Genomic DNA, 20220 nt, shown 5'->3' on the forward strand with positions numbered 1-20220 from the left:
GATAGTGTGTCAGGGACAGCTTGAGGCCTTCCTAAGGGATTTTCAAGGGTAAGTTTGACTATATCCAATTTTTACCTTATATGCTGACCTTATAACCTCACCTAGGTGAGATGCAACCCCCTTTTCGTTAACCTGCATTGTGGTAGTAGAGCATTAACTCATACCCAAAATCATGATATTGCAAAACAAAAAAATTTTTTTTCAAGGTGAATGGAAGTACAGGGTGAAAATAAACTGAAATAAGTTCTTATTAGATTATTTATGGGTTATGGGTTTCCCCATTTGTAAGACTCTACAGTAGCTAGCAGTGTTGTCCGATAGAAATACAATGCTAGCCACCTAAGTCACCTAAGTAATTAAATTTTCGACTTAACCAAATATTTTTCTTCTTTTTTTTTTTTTTGCCGCACTGTGCAGCTTAGTTCCCTGACCAGGGATCGAACCCATGCCCCCTGCAGTGGAAGCGTGGAGTCCTAACCACTAGACCACCAGGGAATTCCCAGCCACATATTTTAAAAAGTAAAAGAACAGGTAAAATGAATGACATAATTCATTTAACCCAATACTCATCCAAAATACTGTCATTTCAACATGTAATCAATATAACAATTATTAATGACATATTTCACTTTCTCATACTGTGTATTTTGCACTTACAATGCATCTCAACTTGAACTGACCACACTTCAAGTGTTCAGGGGTTACATGTGGCTCGTAATTTCCTTATTGGACAATGCAGGTCTCAAACATATTCTCTGATAACAGAGAAATCTCTTATTTCTCTGTTTGGTCTAACTGGGTAACATTTGAGGGAAAGATGTGGAAATATATGTGGCTCTGTATCAAAACATTACCTGCGTGCATCGTAGATTTAAAAGTGGGCAACAGTCTGACTGTTGGCAGAGTGAAAACCCAAACCCAACTCTATAATACACACTTAACAGAAAGAAGAAACATCTCCCGGGGCAGAACATGAATCAATAGTTTCCAATTCCCCAACTAGCAGTGAATCATTAAAGTTTCACAAGGATAATTCACGGTGCATTCCAATCAATTCTGTAAATTATAGACAAGAAGTCTGTTCTTCAAGTCTCACTGCCTTCCATCCCAGAGGAGAAAACAGCAATAGCTAATAGAGAAGGCATGAAAAAACCACCCAAGTATTGAACTATGATTTAATTTAAAACAACAAACTTTACTCTTTACAACAACATAAACGAATGAAAGTAAAAGCTCAATTTTTACTGCCTTGAAACAAAATTGAAATATGGAACTGAAAATAGCTTTAAGAAAAATGAGATGGATTTTATAACCTTTTACTCCATTCTGCTAATTCTGTGCCTACAGAATACTAAACTAAAAAAAGGACTAATTTATTCATATACCCTTAGGCAGGCAAAACACATACACACACACACACATACAATTTGGCATCTGATGCAGAAATCTTGAACTAAAAATTCAACATAAAAACTCTTCTATAATTAGTGAAACCTGCAGGGTCTTGGCAGCAGCAAACTGTGAAGCTGACCTGTTAGAAACACCTTCAAATCCATGGCACAGAGAACCCCATGGGAAACCCTGCTGCAGATAAACTCAAAGTCAAAAAATTACAAATCACATAAATCACTAAGAGGAAGATTAAAAGAGAGAGAGGCACAAACAGCAAACAAGAAAAAGTGTACCCCCAAAACTCAAGATAATCGAGCAATCTAAAGAGATTTTTAAATGTTTCTTTAAAAAAGTTTGTTTACAGAAGTTATTTTTTGTTAATGAAGTATAGTTGATTTACAATGTTGTGCCATCTTTAAACATTATAAGGAATAGATACCTCATGTAAAAACAGGGCACTATACAAAAATAACAATATGATAAAAGAACCAATTAGAAATTTCAGAGACAAAATATATAATCATTGGAACGCCCCTGGCGGTCCAGCAGTTAAGACTCTGCACTTCCACAGCAGGGGGCGCAGGTTTGATCCCTGGTCGGGGAACTAAGGACCTGCAGGTCATGTGGTACAGCCAAAAAACAAAAAATTGAAAAAAAAATATAATCATTGTGAAAAACACTTAATGGACAGATTACACAGACTATTAGACATAGCTGAAAATAAATTAATAAATTGGAAGCTAGATATAAAGAAATCATGCAAAATGTAGCACAGAGATATTTTTTTAAAAACACTTAAAAGTAAATCAGAGACATGGAGGATAAAATGAGAAGATCTCACATAAATTCAATCAGAGTAACAAATAAAGAAAATTGGAGGAGGGATAGTATTTGGAGAAATACGGGTGTTTTCAGGATTTTTTTTTAACATCTTTATTGGAGTATAATTGCTTCACAATGGTGTTAGTTTCTGCTTTATAACAAAGTGAATCAGGTATAATATACATATATCCCCATATCTCCTCCCTCTTGCGTCTCCCTCCCACCCTCCCTATCCCACCCCTCTAGGTGGTCACAAAGCACCGAGCTGATCTCCCTGTGCTATGTGGCTGCTTTCCACTAGCTATAATTCACAATTAGTGTATAGGAATGCAAGAGATTTCTGTGCAATAATTTTGCATTCTGCTACTTTACCAGATTCATTGATTAACACTAGTAGTTTTCTGGTAGAGTCTTTAGGATTCTCTATGTATAGTATCATGTCATCTGCAAACAGTGACAGCTTTACTTCTTCTTTTCCGATTTGGATTCCTTTTATTTCCTTTCCTTCTCTGATTGCTGTGGCTAAAACTTCCAAAACTATGTTGAATAACAGTGGTGAGAGTGGGCAACCTTGTCTTGTTCCTGATCTTAGTGAAAATGGTTTCACTTTTTCCCCATTGAGAACAAGGTTGGGTGTGGGTTTGTCATATATGGACTTTATTATGTTGAGGTAAGTTCCCTCTATGCCTACTTTCTGCAGGGTTTTTATCATAAATGGGTGTTGAATTTTGTTGAAAGCTTTTTCTCCATCTATTGAGATGACCATATGGTTTTTCTCCTTCAATTTGTTAATATGTTGTATCACATTGATTGATTTGCATATATTGAAGGATCCTTGCATTCCTGGGATAAACCTCACTTGATCATGGTGTATGATCCTTTTAATGTGATACGGGTCTTGTTTTTGTATCCATTCAGCCAGTCTATTTCTTTTGGTTGGAGCATTTAATCCATTTACATTTAAAGTAATTATCGATATGTATGTTCCTATTACCACTTTCTTAATTGTTCTGGGTTTGTTCTTGTACGTCTTTTCCTTCTCTTGTGCTTCCTGCCTAGCGAAGTTCCTTTAGCATTTGTTGTAAAGATGGTTTGGTGGTGCTCAATTCTCTTAGCTTTTGCTTGTCTGTAAAAGTTTTAATTTGTCCATCGAATCTGAATAAGATCCTTGCAGGATAATCTTGGTTGTAGGTTTTTCCCTTTCATCACTTTAAATATGTCCTGCCACTCCCTTCTGGCTTGCAGAGTTTCTGCTGAAAGATCGGCTGTTAACCTTATGGGGATTCCCTTGTATGTTATTTGTTGTTTTTCCCTTGCTGCTTTTAATATTTGTTCTTTGTATATAATTTTTGATAGTTTTATTAATATGTGTCTTGGAGTGTTTCTCCTTCGATTTATCCTGTATGGGACTCTCTGCACTTCCTGGACTTGATTAATTATTTCCTTTCCCACATTAGGGAAGTTTTCAATGATAATCTCTTCAAATATTTTCTCAGTCCCTTTCTTTTTCTCTTCTTCTTCTGGGACCCCTATAATTCGAATGTTAGTGCGTTTAATGCTGTCGCAGAGGCCTCTGAGACTTTCCTCAATCTTTTCATTCTTTTTTCTTTATTCTGCTCTGCAGTAGTTATTTCCACTATTCTAACTTCCAGATCACTTATCCATTCTTCTGCCTCAGTTGTTCTGCTATTGATCCCTTCTAGAGAATTTTTAATTTCATTTATTGTGTTGTTCATCACTGTTTGCTTGCTCTTTAGTTCTTCTAGGTCTTTGTTAAACGTTTCTTGAGTTTTCTTCATTCTATTTCCAAGATTTTGGATCATCTTTACTATCATTACTCTGAATTCTTTTTCAGATAGACTGCCTATTTCCTCTTCATTTGTTTGGTCTGGTGGGTTTTTACCTTGCTCTTTCATCTGCTGTGTGTTTCTCTGTCTTCTCATTTTGCTTAACTCACTGTGTTTGGGGTTTCCTTTTCCCAGGCTGCAGGTTCGTAGCTCCCATTGTTTTTGGTGTCTGCCCCCAGTGGCTAAGGTTTGTTCAGTGGGTTGTGTAGGCTTCCTGGTGCAGGGGACTGTTGCCTGTGTTCTGGTGGATGAGGCTGGATCTTGTCTTTCTGGTGGGCAGGACCACATCCGGTTGTGTGTTTTGGGGTGTCTGTGACCTTATTATGATTTTAGGCAGCCTCTCTGCTAATGGATGGGGTTGTGTTCCTGTCTTGCTAGTTGTTTGGCATAGGGTGTCCAGCACTGTAGCTTGCTGGTCATTGAGTGGAGCTGGGTCTTAGCATTGAGATGGAGATCTCTGGGAGAGCTTTCACCGTTTGATATTACGTGGAGCCAGGAGGTCTCTGGTGGACCAATGTCCTGAACTTGGCTCTCCCGCCTCAGAGGCACAGGCCTGACACCCGGCCGGAGCACCAAGACCCTGTCAGCCGCACGGCTCAGAAGAAAAGGGAGAAAAAAAGAAAGAAAGAAAAATAAAATAAAATAAAGTTTTTAAAATAAAAAATAATTATTAATTTTTTTTAATTTAAGTAATTAAAAAAGAAAAAAAAAAGAAAGACAGAAAGGGCTTCCCTGGTGGCGCAGTGGTTGAGAGTCCGCCTGCCCATGCTGGGGACGCGGGTTTGTGCCCCGGTCTCGGAAGATCCCACATGCCACGGAGCGGCTGGGCCCATGAGCCATGGCCGCTGAGCCTGTGCGTCCGGCGCCTGTGCTCTGCAACAGGAGAGGCCACAACAGTGAGAGGCCCGCATACCGCAAAAAAAAAAAAGAACTCTCCAGAAAGTGGGCATAGAGGGAACATACCTCAGCTTAATAAAGGCCACAGGTGACAACATGCACAGCTAACATCATCCTCAACAGAGAAAAACTCAAAGCATTTCCTCTAAGATCAGGAACAAGACAGGGATGTCCACTCTCACCACTTTTGTTCAACATACTTTTGGAAGTTCTAGCCATGGCAATCAGAGAAGAAAAGAAACAAAAGGAATCCAAACTGGAAAAGAAGAAGTAAAACTATCGCTGTTCTCAGATGACATACTATACACAGAAAATCATAAAGACTCTACTAGAAAACTACTGGAGCTCATCAATGAGTTTGGTAAAGTTGTAGGGTACAAAATGAATACACAGAAATCTCTTGCATTCCTATACTCTAACAATAAAAGATCAGAAAGAGAGTTCAGCTTTGGATTTGGCCCCGCCTCTGCATGTAGGTCGCCTAAGGGCGTCCGTTCCCAGCCCAGATAGGACGGGGTTAAAAGAACAGCTGATTAGGGGTCTCTGGCTCACTCAGGCCAGGGAGAGGGAGGGGTACAGAGTGCGGGGCGAGACTGCGGCGGCAGAGGATGACATGACGTTGCAACAGCCTGAGGCACGCTGTGTGTTCTCCCGGGTAAGTTGTCCCTGGATCACGGGACCCTGGCAGTGGCGGGCTGCACAGCCTCCCGGGAGGGGAGGTGTGGACAGTGACCTGTGCTTGCACACAGGTTTCTTGGTGGCTGCAGTAGCAGCCTTAGCATTTCATGCCTGTCTCTGGTGTCCGCACTAGCCGCGGCTCGCACCCGTCTCTGGAGCTCGTTTAGGCTGTGTTCTAAATCCTCTCTCCTCGCGCACTACAAAACAATGGTCTCTTGCCTCTTCCGCAGCTCCAGGCTTTTTCCCGGACTCCCTCCAGGCTAGCTGTGGTGCACTAGCCCCTTCAGGCAGTGTTCACGCAGCCTACCCCAGTCCTCTCCCTGGGATCTAACCTCCGAAGCCCAAGCCTCAGCTCCCATCCCCACCCGCCCCAGTGGGTGAGCAGACAAGCTTCTCGGGCTGGTGAATGCTGGTCGGCACCAATCCTCTGTGCGGGAATCTCTCCACTTTGCCCTCTGCACCCCTGTTGCTGCGCTCTCCTCCTTAGCTCCAAAGCTCCCCCTCTGCCACCCCCATCTCTGCCAGTGAAGGGGCTTCCTAGTGTGTGGAAACTTTTCCTTCTTCACAGCTCCCTCCCAGAGGTGCAGGTCCTGTCTCTATTCTTTTATCTCTGTTTTTACTTTTTTCTTTTGCCCTACGCAGGTACATGGGGAATTTCTTGCCTTTTGGGAAGTCTGAGATCTTCTTCCAGCGTTCAGTAGGTGTTCTGTAGGAGTTGTTCCACATGTAGATGTATTTCTGATTTATTTGTGGGGAGGAAGGAGATCATCACATCTTACTCTTCCACCATCTTGAAAGTCTCCCTAAAGCTTTTTTTTTAATTGAAGAAGCCCACTAGCCAAGCAGGAAAAATAACACACCCTTACCTAGATACATTGCAGTGAAACTATGGAACATCAAAGTCAAAGAGAAAAATCTTAAAACTACCACAGAGATGATAAAGCTTATCTTCAAAGTCATGACTACTTATTAGACTTACAGCAGACTTCTCATGAGCAAAAATAGGTGTCCAAATATTGGAATATCATTTCCAAAGTGCTGAGGGACAATATCAGACTCCTATATCCTCACTCAAGACATTTCCAGACATACAAATACTGGGAGTTTACTTTTTCATAGGTTCTTGCCGAAAAAGCTATTAAAGGATATACTCAGGAAGAAAGAAACTGAACTATGAGGGAAGGAATGGGTGCCAGAAGCAATTGTGAGCAAAGAAACTGGTAAACATATTGGTAAAACTGCAAAGAGCTTAAAGAAATTAAAAATAACTAGCTGATCACATAGGATGAATTAAAATGAAAAGAAGCAAATATTCTGACAGATGCACACAGTTATAAAAATCACCCCATGGTACAAAAAGTTACAAAGACATAAACAAATGAGAAGATATAATTTTCATTAATTCCTCATTTTAACAAAATTATTTCCTACCAAATTGGCTTTTAGCATGTTTTTAGCCAAACCACTAGGTATTCCCTATCTCCATCCCTATCTCCAAAGATCTTTAGTTATAAAGGAACAAAAGAAATCAACAGTCTCATTTCAAAAGCCTAAATTTTAAACATCATGCTAGGTATTGCATAAAGCACATTATCTAGCTACAATCCCAACATTTTAGGAAAGGGAAGAAGAATTCCTTTCCACTCTCATGCCAGATTTGGCTCTTATCTTAATTCTATCTAACAGACAGCACAAATATCAGACCAGATATTCTGACTAAAAAGCTTAATAATAGCATCTGGTTTTGAAAGTTTTTATTAGCGATATTCTAAGGGCCCTCAAGATAGGAATGATTTTCTGGGACCATTTTCTCCTATGACATGTGGCATTCTCTATTTTCCAAGGACAGTAGAGATTTTTCTAACCAAAATTCATGAAGATATGATTTCAAAAACATCTGTACTTCCCAACTTGACATAGAAATAAAAATATTTTAACTGATGATTTTAGTTATGTTTACCTTTGGGATTACTAACTCAAAGGTCTGCATTTTTTGTTCACTGCAGCACTATTTACAATAGCCAGGACATGGAAGCAACTTAAGTGTCCATCAACAGATGAATGGATAAAGAAGATGTGGCACATATATACAATGGAATATTACTCAGCCATAAAAAGGAACAAAACTGAGTTATTTGTAGTGAGGTGGATGGACCTAGAGTCTGTCATACAGAGTGAAGTAAGTTAGAAGGAGGAAAACAAATACTATATGCTAACACATATAGAAAAAAAGGTCTGCATTTTAAAATGAGGGATATGTTTGTGCAAACATCAGTCAGCTTCTGTGTATCTGTCTCTGTGTGCAAAACTCTAGGAATTGTGTTCGACTTTTTAAAAAATACATATCTATCTCTATGTCTTTCTTTCTTTGTACAGCTCCGTGTCGCTATCTTAAAACAAACCAACCCAGGCTTTCTCTCTTGGTTCTTCTGTCTGCCTTTCCCTTTCTTGCTCTATTTCTGTCTCTTTCTTCTCTCATTTTCTTTCCTTATCTTATTTTCCCTCTATTTCTTTCCCTTAGCTTTCCAATATGGAAAAACATTTTAAAATAATTTGAGAAGTAATATAGAGGATAGAGCACAGGCTTCAGATCAGATAGACAGGGATTCAAATCCTAGTTCCTCAATTCCAAGGACTGTGGATCTTAAGCAAATTATTATCCCCTCTAAACTTTACTTTCCTTAACTGTGAAGTGGGGAAATGATGTCTACCCCAGAGTTGTTGTCAGGATTACTGGAGATAAAGTATGTAAAAGAGCCAACACAGAGCAAATATCCAAGAAATACTGGTTCACCTTCTCACTCAAATCGAGTTTTATGATCTTTGTCCTTAATTCTGAAAGCAAATAAATGAAATGTTTTATATTTCTCTCCAAAAATTGCTTTATGCTTAGCAGACCTGGTCTTACTTACTTCCATTAATAATTAGTGGGTGATTTGATGGGAAACTATTGCCCACCCAGCAGCGTTTCTCAAATTGTGTTCCACAGAACACTAGTATCCTATTAGATATTAATAGAGGTCAAATCAGTTTGCATATGATATCTTCATCTTGTAGATTCATTGTTCACACGAGCCTATTAAAAGCAACTCTCCAAGCAGTTTCCATGAACAACTGTAACTCAGTGTTTTCCATCATTAGTTGACCATATTCATTTTTTTGTGTAACACCGAAGTAACATCCTGCACAACATCCAATCAACCCCTTCTAGAAAATGCTTATTTAGAGAGAGGGATGGACTTTTTACACACTTCAAGCAATTTTTCACAAATATAACTTCTTTCAACAGAGAGATAAGAGCTAAATAGCATCCAATTAAAATTATATTCTTTGGCAAGGACCTAAAATAATTTTAATTTGGTGTTCTGGATTATCTTGGTTTTGATTGTTTTATTCTTTTATTTTTTTAATGTGGCTATCAAGGCACATTACCTGAGCGTATCCACAGAGTACCAATCACAAAGACAAATCACACATGCTTTCTGTAAACCTCAGTTTTCTTGTCACTAATGTGGGAGATTAGAGGCTTTTCTACAGGCTTGCTGTGAGGACCCAATGAGATTACCCATGTGAAAGTACAGTCTATACCAGCACAGCTTGGATTGGTTAAAAAATAATGCTTTTGGGATACTGTCGACTGTCAGGGTGGGAGGAGGGAGGGACACTTAATGGTTCTAAACAGAAATAATCATCGCTGCCCAACTGGGCAGGAGGAGCTATTTGAGCTCAGGCCCAACCAGCGTGTGATTTTTCTTTCCAAGGGAATTTTAAGAGTATACAAACCCCGCAGATTAGATGACCCAGGCCTGGAGATATAGGCAAGTTGGAGGAAGGAAAGAACACACACACCATCACCTACCTCATAGGTTTGTTATGTGGGCACAGTAAACACACAATAAACGTTAGCTATTTTTAGAGAGCAGTAAATACCGTACTGTTTGAGAAATGTGTACCTAGGTATATAATGAAAGGCACAAATGTCCATTTACAGAATTAAAAGCAAGCAAAATTACCCTCAAAATTACCAGAAAGGGCTTCCCTGGTGGCGTAGTGGTTAACAATCCGCCTGCCAGTGCAGGGGACATGGTTCGAGCCCTGGTCCGGGAAGATCCCACATGCCGCGGAGCAACTAAGCCCATGTGCCACAACTACTGAAGCCCGCATTCCTAGAGCCGGTGGTCTGCAACAAGAGAAGCCACCACAATGAGAAGCCCAAGAACCGCAACAAAGAGTAACCCCCACTCGCCACAACTAGAGAAAGCCAGTGTGCAGCAACGAAGACCCAACGTAGCCAAAAATAAATAAATAAATAAAATAAATTGAAAGAAAAAACTGACCAGAAAGAGAATCTACTGAAAAGTAGAAAAATAAAGATATGCCAAAGAAGCATAAAAACAGAAAACAAAATAAGATTACAGAACTAAAACGATATATAATAATTACAATAATAAATGTGAATGAGATTAACTTATTGAAAGAAAATACTCAAATCGATCAAACAAACGGAATCAGTCTACAAAAGCCACATTTAACACCAGAAATGGATAAAACCCAATGTTGGTGACAGTGGGGCAAAGATGTTTTAAATTCAGTGTCTGTGGGAAAATAAATTGGTATAACATTTCTGGTAGAAAGTTAGCCTAATTGTATCAAAATGTAAAATGTACATGCCATTGTATTAAGCTAGTCCACTTCTAGAAATTAGCCTGAGGGGAAAATTGAACAAAAACCAAAAGCTGAACACAAGATGCTGATCACTGTGTATGTAATATATGGTATCAGAAAATGCAAACAACCTAACGGCCCAACAATAGGACACTGGGTGAGTAAATCATGGTTTATAAATATCCTGAATGGTTGGCGAGCGTTAACAATCATGGTATTAGTCTATAGTTATTGATTTGGAAATCTATCCATTGCATATTCTGACTGAAAATAGCAACAACAAAATAACATGTAAATTATGATCCCATGTATGTGAAACTGTATATACACTTCTTTGTGTATATACAGTATAGAGATGTGTAAAGGATACTCACCAAAATTGCTATGGCTATTGCTCTGGGTGGTGAGATTTGGGGGGTGATTTTTATTTCCTGCTTTGTACTTTGTCTTGGGTAAAAACACTGGTCATGAAAACCCCATCTTTTTGTATGTGTCTCCAAACCTATAGGCCTTAATAGCTGCTAAATCAGCTTCACAAGATTCCAGATGCCTATATTCTTCATTCCTAACATTTTCCTAATGATAAGCTTTAGAAAGAGGAAAACAACAGGTGGCTATTAGGAAAGCCAGGCACAGAAGGGCTTCTTACCTGGAGAGACCAACAGGGGCTAGTCATGCAGACCCAGCCACCATGTCACCTCTAAGGCAGTATTGAAAGCAACCCTTAAGACCAAAGTTCAAGAGTCACTAAATGCACTCCCTTCTCTTTTTGTTTATTTGTTTGTGTGCTTGTTTATAAACATTTCTTAGCTTCTCTGGTGTCTATAATAGAGCAAGTAAGGGACTTTCCCCAAGTTAGAAGTCTACAGTGGCTAATTTCTGGGACTTCCTGAGGCTACTCTGTGCACTGAGCAGCTGAACAGGGATTCTTGCAGCTCTGGCTGCAGCAGTGAGACAGGGCAAGCCTAGGAGGAGCCTCCTAATGCTTTTATTCATTGTTTGACTGTTTTTTAAAAAGGAGCATCAGTTACTTTTTAAAAGCAAGCAAACAAAGGACAGAGTGGTCAGTGGTGTCAGAGTATGACAAGGACTGAGACGGGTTCACAGGATGTAGCAACAGGGAGGTTAGTGAGTGACCTGGCCAAGAACAGTGTCTGTGTGGTCGTGGGGAGGGGTGGCTTTGAGAGAGAGGAGGGAGTGAGGAAGTGGAGGGAGTGAATTTGGACAACTATTTCTGGAAGTCTGGCCACGAACAAGAAAGCAGGAGAGAGAGCAATGAGTGACTGAAGGAAGGAATGGGGAGGAGTTAGGAAGAGGTGTTTAATTTTTTGTTTTTCTTTGTTTTTAAGATTGAAAAGGAGCCTATTGATAAGAAGTGGATGATTCAGCAGAGAAAGGGGCCTTAAACAGCATGAGGAATGTTGTAACTGTGGGGAAGGAGGAAAAGCCACAGAGAGGTCAAATGGAGAGCTGCCTCTCCAATGATAACAGAGAGTGAAATGAAGATGGCCCTTCAGGGCCAGCGCCACTATTTTGAAGAGGAAGCTCTTGCTTTTACCAGTTAGTTCTGAGCTGGGAGCACTCACCCTGTTTGACCCTAAAATGGAAAAGCTAGGATGTAACTGCTCATTATCTTGACTGTGGTGGTTTCACAGGCATGTACACATGTTAAAACTCATCGAAGTGTGCAGTTTAAATAGTGCAGTTTATGGTATATCAATTTTCCCTCAATCAAGCTGCAGAGAAATGTTTCTGTAGTTTTAAAGTGGCATGCCTCGGTCAACAGGGGGCGCGGTTGTACACAACAAGATGGGAAGAGGTTTTCTGAGTTTTAGTTCTATGGTTCTGTTTTTCCTCATCTTTTCTTAGATTACAAAGCTCCTATTTATAGGCATTAAAAGAAAACAATTAAATAATTATAGGCATGAAGATATAGGCAAATGTTTGTGCAAAGGTTAGATTAAAACCTGCAGTTGCTCTTGAGTGCCTGAGTAGCAGGTATTTACAGACTCAGCCAGAGAAAGGATGAGATAGCAGGACAAAACATTTCTTCTCAGTCATGTGGAAGCCGTGTATGGGATTCTCAGGTGGCAGAGATTACAGTTGTTGCCTTCCAGAGAACAGAATTTTGTTACCTGTTTTTGTGAATAGGTCAACGCCAGCACAAATATCACACTATTGGCTCACTGGAGAGGTGATGGGAACAGAACTCAGAATAAAAGTGTAAGACTCCAGTGAAAACACTGAAAAAGTAAAAGGAGCTGTGAATGTGAGATCTTAACGCAACTGCAACAATTTGGCAACACAGGTGTTAATCCACACCCTGGTTTGTGAAAAGGGTACACATCCCCTGGGCCTCCTCTGCCTCTCCCAGATAACTTGTGGCCAGTTTTGTTGATTGAGTACACTGGTAAATGACTCTTTCCTCCCACCCAAGGCCCCATCCATCTTACCTATCACAACACCATAAAGTGGACATTATTAGCCCCACCTTACAGCTGTGTAAAAAGAGGTACAGAGAGGATAAATAACAAGGTCGTACTGTATAGCACAGGGAACTATATTCAATATCTTGTGATAAACCATAATGGAAAAGAATACAAAAAAGATGTATATATACACAGCAGAAATTAACACAACATTGTAAATCAACTATACCTTAACTGAAAAAAATAAAAAATAAAAGGTACAGAGAGGTTAAGTGTCTTGCCTTGGGTTACAAAGCTAACGACATAGGAGAGCTGGGTTTTGAACCCAGGACTCAAACACCAATGTCTGGCCTCCTACTTTTTCTCTGCTATCTTTTTTTTTCTTTTCCGGTACGCGGGCCTCTCACTGTTGTGGCCTCTCCCGTCGTGGAGCACAGGCTCCGGACGCGCAGGCTCAGCGGCCATGGCTCATTGGCCCAGCCACTCCACGGCATATGGGATCTTCCCGGACCCGGGGCACGAACCCATATCCCCTGCATCGGCAGGCGGACTCTCAACCACTGCGCCACCAAGGAAGCCCTCTCTGCTATCTTTTAAAACACCAGTATCTCTAGGTCAATAGTCATTAATGACTATTTAAATTAATTAAAATTAAACTCAATAAAAACTTCAATTCCTCACTAGCCATACGTCAAGTGCTCAATAGCCATGTGTCGTTGCCATATTGGACAGCACAGATGTAGAAGGTTTCCATTATCACAGAAAGTTCTAATGGACAGTGCTGTTAGCACATTACTGTCATGCATCAGGAAGATACAGTTAGACACATGAAATGCTTACCTTTACCTGATTCCGCCCCTCTTTTATCTTTATTATCTAATTCTGAATAGTCTCTCTAGGCCCCCTTCAGTCTTCTGCCTAAGCACACAGAGGGCATACCTGGGGCTGGCCTGCTGGCTCTGCAAGGCACTCAGCAGACAGGGCAGACGCCAGGATTGTGAAGACAAAGAAGGATGCCCGACACTTTGTCCAAGCACAGGAGACAGCAGTTCTGAAGCAATCTGCAGTGACAGCACCAGGGTGGGAAGTGAACAGCCTGTTTCTGCAAATCTTCTGTATTTTTGCCAGATCTGTCAGAAGTAGGCAGAAGCAGAAAGGATAAAGGGAGAAAGTCAGAAGTGAAGTGAGGGGAAAGACAATAGTGAGGCTGAAGATACCAAAAACTTGGTAATCAAATGGTCTTCTTCTAGTTCTTCCAGGCACAGAAGTTGATCCTCCAAAACCATGAAGGAGAGAGACTTCATGTGCCATTCCTATAGTGGGAGGAATTTAATAGTCACTCTCTTAAAACACCCACCAAACATGAATTCATACAATTATACAATCCTGGATCGACTTATGTGTTAAAACTATATCCTCCTGATGATTAAGACTCTAGAATAAGTCTTGAAATAAGGTGTTACTTTAAAAAAAAAAAAGAAAAAAAAAGAAACAGATAAAGGCCATGAGTGACCTTTCTCCACACCTGTTCCTATCAACCCCTACTCTTTAGTCCTCAGGCTGTACTAGATCTTCAGAAGCCCCCACTTTGGTACTCACCCTTCCCCAGCAGTTCTATATACCCATGGGAGAGTTATTTGAGGACCAGTAAAGCTTTTGGCACTTTCTGACATCATACCATCTAAGCTATAAATTGTCCACCCCATCTAAATGTAACAAGTTTTACCCTCATTGCTTTCCTGGCTATGTTTCTCCAGCTCTTTGTGTAATTTAGGAAGTAGCATCTTCAGAACATTATAAAACACCCCTTAAGTAATCTGGAGGTACTCTTTTGCAAGACCCTGCCTCACTCGTGTGACTATTATTTTAAAATACTGCCTCTGGATTCTTGGTCTTTAATTTGAAACTTTTATAGCTGCTTCAGCACTTCCTTCCCAGAGAGAGCCTGTGGCCTTGCTCCAAACAATACTACATGTCTTCCTTTAAGTATCTGGGTTTGTTTTGGTTTCCTGCAACCGAGCTGTCACTCTGAACAGCTAGAGTCAAAGCCCGTTGTGGAGGAAAACAGGAATAGGCCTATGCAGCAGCATACACAGAGCCAAGGAGCTTGGAAACCACCTGGAGGAGCAGCTGGGTGAAAAGAGGCAGGCTTCCCTGGGATTCCAGGTCCCACCCTACTGGGACACAAATGACACTGGAGGCCTGTGCTTAAAGTTTCTCAAGGGCCTGGCACTTAGCTCTGCTGTCCCAGTGACTCACATGATAATTTTCCAGGCCTTCAAACTGGGTCAACAAGCTTTGTTTGTCCAAAAAGCTCCCCTGGGAGGACACTAGAAGAAAAGCAGGCTGAATGGGGATGTTTGGCCAGGTGATTCTTTTTGCTGGCTTTTAGCCTGAGGAAATATTACCAGTATTCAGGCCAAGAGTTTGGAGAATTAAAAGCTGCCAAGCATCTGGGCTGGATCAACATACACCAGAGTTATTGGTTAAGGGTTAACCATACTGCTAGTGGTGGCTCTTGCCATTCAAGAACAAAACAGATAACTTGGGAAGGCCCTAAATCAAGATGTCCACTTCTCATAGATAAGAAAGACAGCAAGGTTGTGCTATGAATCATGGAAGCTTCCATTAACTCTGTGTGACCTGATCAATTTCTTTATTTATTAAGCAATGGAGTCATCCTGCAGCAGTATTTCTCAAATTTGAGAAATCACAGACCCCAAGAACATATCTGAAGATGTACAGACCCAAATTTTTATAACTTAGAATTAAAAGTTTCTCATAGTGAAACAGGAGGGAAGGGGGCAGGGCACAAACTTTAAAAGAATGACATAGACATAGGGCATGACAAAAACTGGTTAGAACAAACTAGATCCAAGATGGCAGAAGATTTGACTTCCAGTGGACCTTGAGCCTCATTACACCCTCATTGTAATACATTAGCATAAGCTAAGTGACACACCCACCAGTGCCATGACAGTTCTGAGGCCAACCATCAAAGATCAAAACGTGGGTGGTGGCCCAATTCCTGGAAATCTCCACCCCTTTCCCAAAATACTTAGAATAATCCTCCCCCTCATTAGCCTATGAAATTACCCACCCCTATAAAAACTGACAACTTCATACCCTGGTACTGTTTGGCCTTCTGAGATGGCCCAAACTCTGTCTAGGGAATGTGTTGTCTCTAAATAAATCCACTACTTACTTATCACTGTCTCTCACTGAATTCTTTCTGCGATGAGACATCAAGAACCTGAGCTTCATTAAGCCCTAAGACCAGGTGTGTGATCTCAGTTAAAAGACTGTGGGTTCAAGTCCCAATCTGGGTTTTGGCTGGGTTCGAGTCCCAGCGCATGGGTTCAGGTCCCAATCAGAGTTGCATAGTTTCAGCAGCAGCATTACTCACAGTGGCCAGAAAGTGGAAACAAACAGAAAGCGAGCAGGACCCTGTGGGGCCATCCCATGTACAAATCCTTTCCATATCCCCTGTTTTTTGTTTGTAGGAAATAGGCTTCTTTCAGCCTCCTAGACCTTGCATGAGTTCCAAAGGGCAGATTCAAACAGTTGTTAATCAGGAAAGGGAGGGAATGCAGAAACATGGGAGGAGCAGTCAATAAACAATAGTGCAGGGACCAGGTCCTGGTTCCTTCTCAAGGAATATACCTAACAAAATCTTTGAGTTCTTCTGCAGGAACCCAAGCAGAGGATGGTAACTTAAGGTTGAGCACAAGATTCCTGAAACACCACCCTGTTAACTCACCACCAATCAACGGGAAGAAAGCCACACACCCTGTAGCCCTCATCCCAAATTTTGCCCATGGAGGAGTTCAGGTTTTTTTGAGCACAAGCCACGCATTCTCTTGCTTGGCCCTGCAATAAATCTTTCCCTGCTCTAAACTCCGAAGTTTTGGTTTGTTTGGCCTCACTGTGTGTCAGGCACATGACCTTGCATTCCGTAACAAAATGGGATACGATGGGAAAATATTCAGCCGTTAAAAAAGAAATAAAGTGCTGATACATGCTACAACATGGATGAACCTTGGAAACATCCTAAATGAAAGAAGCCAGACTCAAAAGCCACATATTGCATGATTTCATTTATATAAAATGTCCAGAATAGGCAAATCCAAAGAGAGAGAAAGTAGATTAGGGGTTGTCAGGGGTTGGGGAGGAGAGGGAGCAGGGATGGAGAAATTTTCCTCTACCCTTCCAGGTTCTTCTGGCTGGTCTAAGAATTAAATTGACATGAGACAGATTAACAGGAGAAAATCAAACAAAGTTTAATTACATGCATATGTGGGAGAGACCCAGGAAAACTGAGTAACTCACCAAAATGGCCTCACCTTAAATACCACCGTCAGCTAAAGACAAAAGGTGTTTAGAGTGGGGAGAGTCCGTTTGGGGAGGTTACCTGGAAAAGCACAGTAAACAAAGGGGATGGTGATGCAGATTTAAGTTGCCTTCCCACTGATGTTTATAGAGATTTGGTCATCTTCTTCCAGGTAGAAGGGGGAGATTTCCCTTACAAATGTAAACGTTTCTTATGAAAAGGCAACTCCTACTTGGTTTTCAGAGCCCTTCCCTGTCTGCTGTTTACCAGAAAATAACCAGCTTAAAACAATCAATATGCCAAAGAGACATAGCTCAGGGTGGCAAATTCTGCTCCCCTAAAAGAAGAATAGGTAATGACTGCCAATGGGCATAGGGATTTTTTTTAGGAGTAATGAAAACGGTCTGGAATTATATAGTAGTAATAGCTGTGAATCATTAACCTTGTGAACATACTAAAAACCACTGAATTGTACACTTTAAAAGGATGGATTTTATGGTATGTGAATTATATCTACATTTTTTTTTAAGTTACGTGATATTATTTTAGTTGATAACTGGGTGCCAAGATAAGTACTTTGTGTGGAACAGTAAATCCTTGTTTCCAGACTCACTTATAAGGTGGCTAGCCAGGTGATCTGGAAGGCATTTATGTTAACTTTGGAATGTGATAGAAGGATATCTAAAATTTTAAATATTCATAGATAACTTCTAGACTCCAAGAACTCATCAGTGGAACTCCCAAGGGTCCATGAACCCAGGTTTGAGAAACATTGGCCCAGATAACCTTCCAGGACTTTTTACCCTTTTACATGCTATGTGATCAGAATTTTCAGTAAGTTGCTTTCCAAAGACAAAGTCTGGTCAGGGACACTTTAGAATTTACAAGTCCCTTGGCTAAGTCTTGGTAACATAAGCAAATTACTCTAGCTACACTCCAGGTAATTGATTAAACATGTGATCTACGAAGTTGGAAATGCATAAACCCCATAAGATGAAGAAGGAATTTGATACTGAAACCAAGCAGGACCCTGTAGGGCTCCTGGGCACAGAAGCCTTTCTGTGTCCCCCATTTCTTGTTTGTAGGGAATAGATTCCAGCCTCCTTGATCTTCCCTAAGTTGCAAAGGGCAGATTCAAACAGCTGCTAATCAGGGAAGAAAGAGGATGCAGAGACAAGGGAGGAGCAGTCAAGAAACAATAGTACAGACTTGGGGCAGGGTCCTGGTTCCACCTCAAGGGATACACATAACAATATCTTTGAGCTCTTCTACAGAACTAAAACCCTCAACAAATGGAAGATGTTAACTACTTGATGAAGCATTTTTTTTTGGCTGTGCTGCACAGCATGTGGGCTCTTAGTTCCCCAACCAGGGATTGAACCTGTGCCCCCTGCAGTGGAAGCGTGGAGTCTTAACCACTGGACCACCAGGGAAGTCCTGATGGAGCACTCTTAATTCCAGAGAAGGTCACGGTTTGATAACCTTGAGAACCAGAGAAGCTCATCAGGAGACCACCTGAGGCCAGATTAAGTGAACCAAAGGGGAGTTCCCTGGTGGTCTAATGGTTAGGATTCTGAGCTTTCACAAGCATGGTCCAGGTTCAATCCTTGGTTGGGGAACTGAGATCTCGCAAGCTGTGTGGTGAGGGAGGGTGGGGGGAGAAGGAACCAGAGAAGCTCATCAGGAGACTACCTGAGGTCACATTAAAGGAGTGCAGGCCCTGCACACACTCTGATCCTTAACAACCCCGCCCTTGAACCATTGCTATAAAACTCCTCACCAAATCCCCACAGGTTGGGACACACAGTTTTTGAGGCATGAGCCCACTGTGTCCCCCTTTGTCTGGCAAAGGAATAAAGCTATTCTTCTCTACTTCACCCAAAACTTTGTCTCCAAGATTCAATTTGCCACTGGTGCACAGAGGCTGAGTTTTCGGCATAAGAGTTTTCGGCATAAATACCAGTTAATCTAACATGGAAAATCCTCTGAGAAGGTATCCCACTGAGGCCTCACTTGGGTCATGGATTGTTTAAACCCGATTTAAACACTATGACCTTCCAAAAGTGTCCGCAGCAATGGAATAAAGATGGATGTTGCTAACTCAAGTCAGAGGGGAAGGGCAACGGGAGTTTATGTAAGCAAGGGGGCTTTCCCACATGCTCAGTTTGGGCAGGGGCAAAAGTCGAGGAGTACAGGATGTGGTTCACAGATGGCTCTTCTATTTACTTAACTGGAGGGCAACTGTCTTTACTCTCTGATCTTTTGTTTTCCTCACCTAGCAAAATAATCAGAAACTATCCCACCTCTTGGGGTGGTTGTTCAGATGAGTTCAGTTTGTCAAACTTTTACTGAGCATCTGATTTTTATGTATTAGACACTGAGCTAGTGCTTGGAGGAAACCAGAGTGGCTCCTACCTTCAGGGAGCCCACAGCCTGGTGGGGGAGACTACTGTCCTGAGTGTTATGGAAAGAAACTTTATGTTTAAAGGACTCAAACTACTAAAGCGCTATAAAATATATGGTAATAATATATCTTTATTATCCAATATGAGTCAATAGTTTGTCTGATTCCTGGCTCTGGTTAGTTCTCTAACAAAAATACTTTTGTAGGAACTTCCCCAGTGGTCCAGTGGTTAAGAATCCTCGCTTCCACTGCAGGGGGCATGGGTTTGATCCCTGGTTGGCAAACTAAGATCCCACTCGTTGCTCAGTGCAGCCAAAAAAAACAAGAATACTTTTGTAGAATTAAGTTTTGAGGCACTTATTGAATATTATTTACCTGGGTATTGACTGAACTCACCATTTTCCATAAAGACATTTTCATGTTGTGCCCACTGGGTGTCTCAATATTTTGCAAGAAAATAGAAAAGCACAATGTTTCTTTTCTTTTAATATTCATTTTATTTATTTATTTGGTTGCGCTGGGTCTTGGTTGTGGCAGGTGTGCTCCTTAGTTGTAGCACATGTGCTCCTTAGTTGCGGCACATGTGCTTCTTAGTTGCAGCTCACCAGCTCCTTAGTTGTGGCAGGTGGGCTCCTTAGCTGCAGCACGCAAACTCTTAGAAGTCCTGAAAAGCACAATGTTTCCACCTGTGCCTTGAGTCAGCTGTAATATAAACATCACTTGGGGGAACTTCCCTGGTTGTCCAGTGGCTAAGAC

General features: G+C 41.1%; 1 protein-coding gene across 12 annotated transcripts in view; it reads right to left on the reverse strand.

Annotated features, from left to right (window-relative positions):
- LOC112393140 (uncharacterized) overlaps window positions 1-20220 on the reverse strand; it is a 64032-nt gene that overhangs the window by 16642 nt on the left and 27170 nt on the right. For all 12 annotated transcript variants that reach the window (XR_003001839.1, XR_003001843.1, XR_003001841.1 and 9 more), the window contains one exon: window positions 13670-13860. Coding sequence is in view for 7 of the 12 variants with exons in the window: in XM_024735216.1 (XP_024590984.1) it covers window positions 13670-13860 (191 nt within the window). In the remaining 5 variants the exon portion in view is untranslated. The remainder of the gene's footprint in view (window positions 1-13669; window positions 13861-20220) is intronic.

This window comes from Neophocaena asiaeorientalis, unplaced genomic scaffold, assembly GCF_003031525.2.
Source record: "Neophocaena asiaeorientalis asiaeorientalis breed wild unplaced genomic scaffold, Neophocaena_asiaeorientalis_V1.1 scaffold264, whole genome shotgun sequence".
Taxonomy (NCBI): Eukaryota; Metazoa; Chordata; class Mammalia; order Artiodactyla; family Phocoenidae; genus Neophocaena; species Neophocaena asiaeorientalis.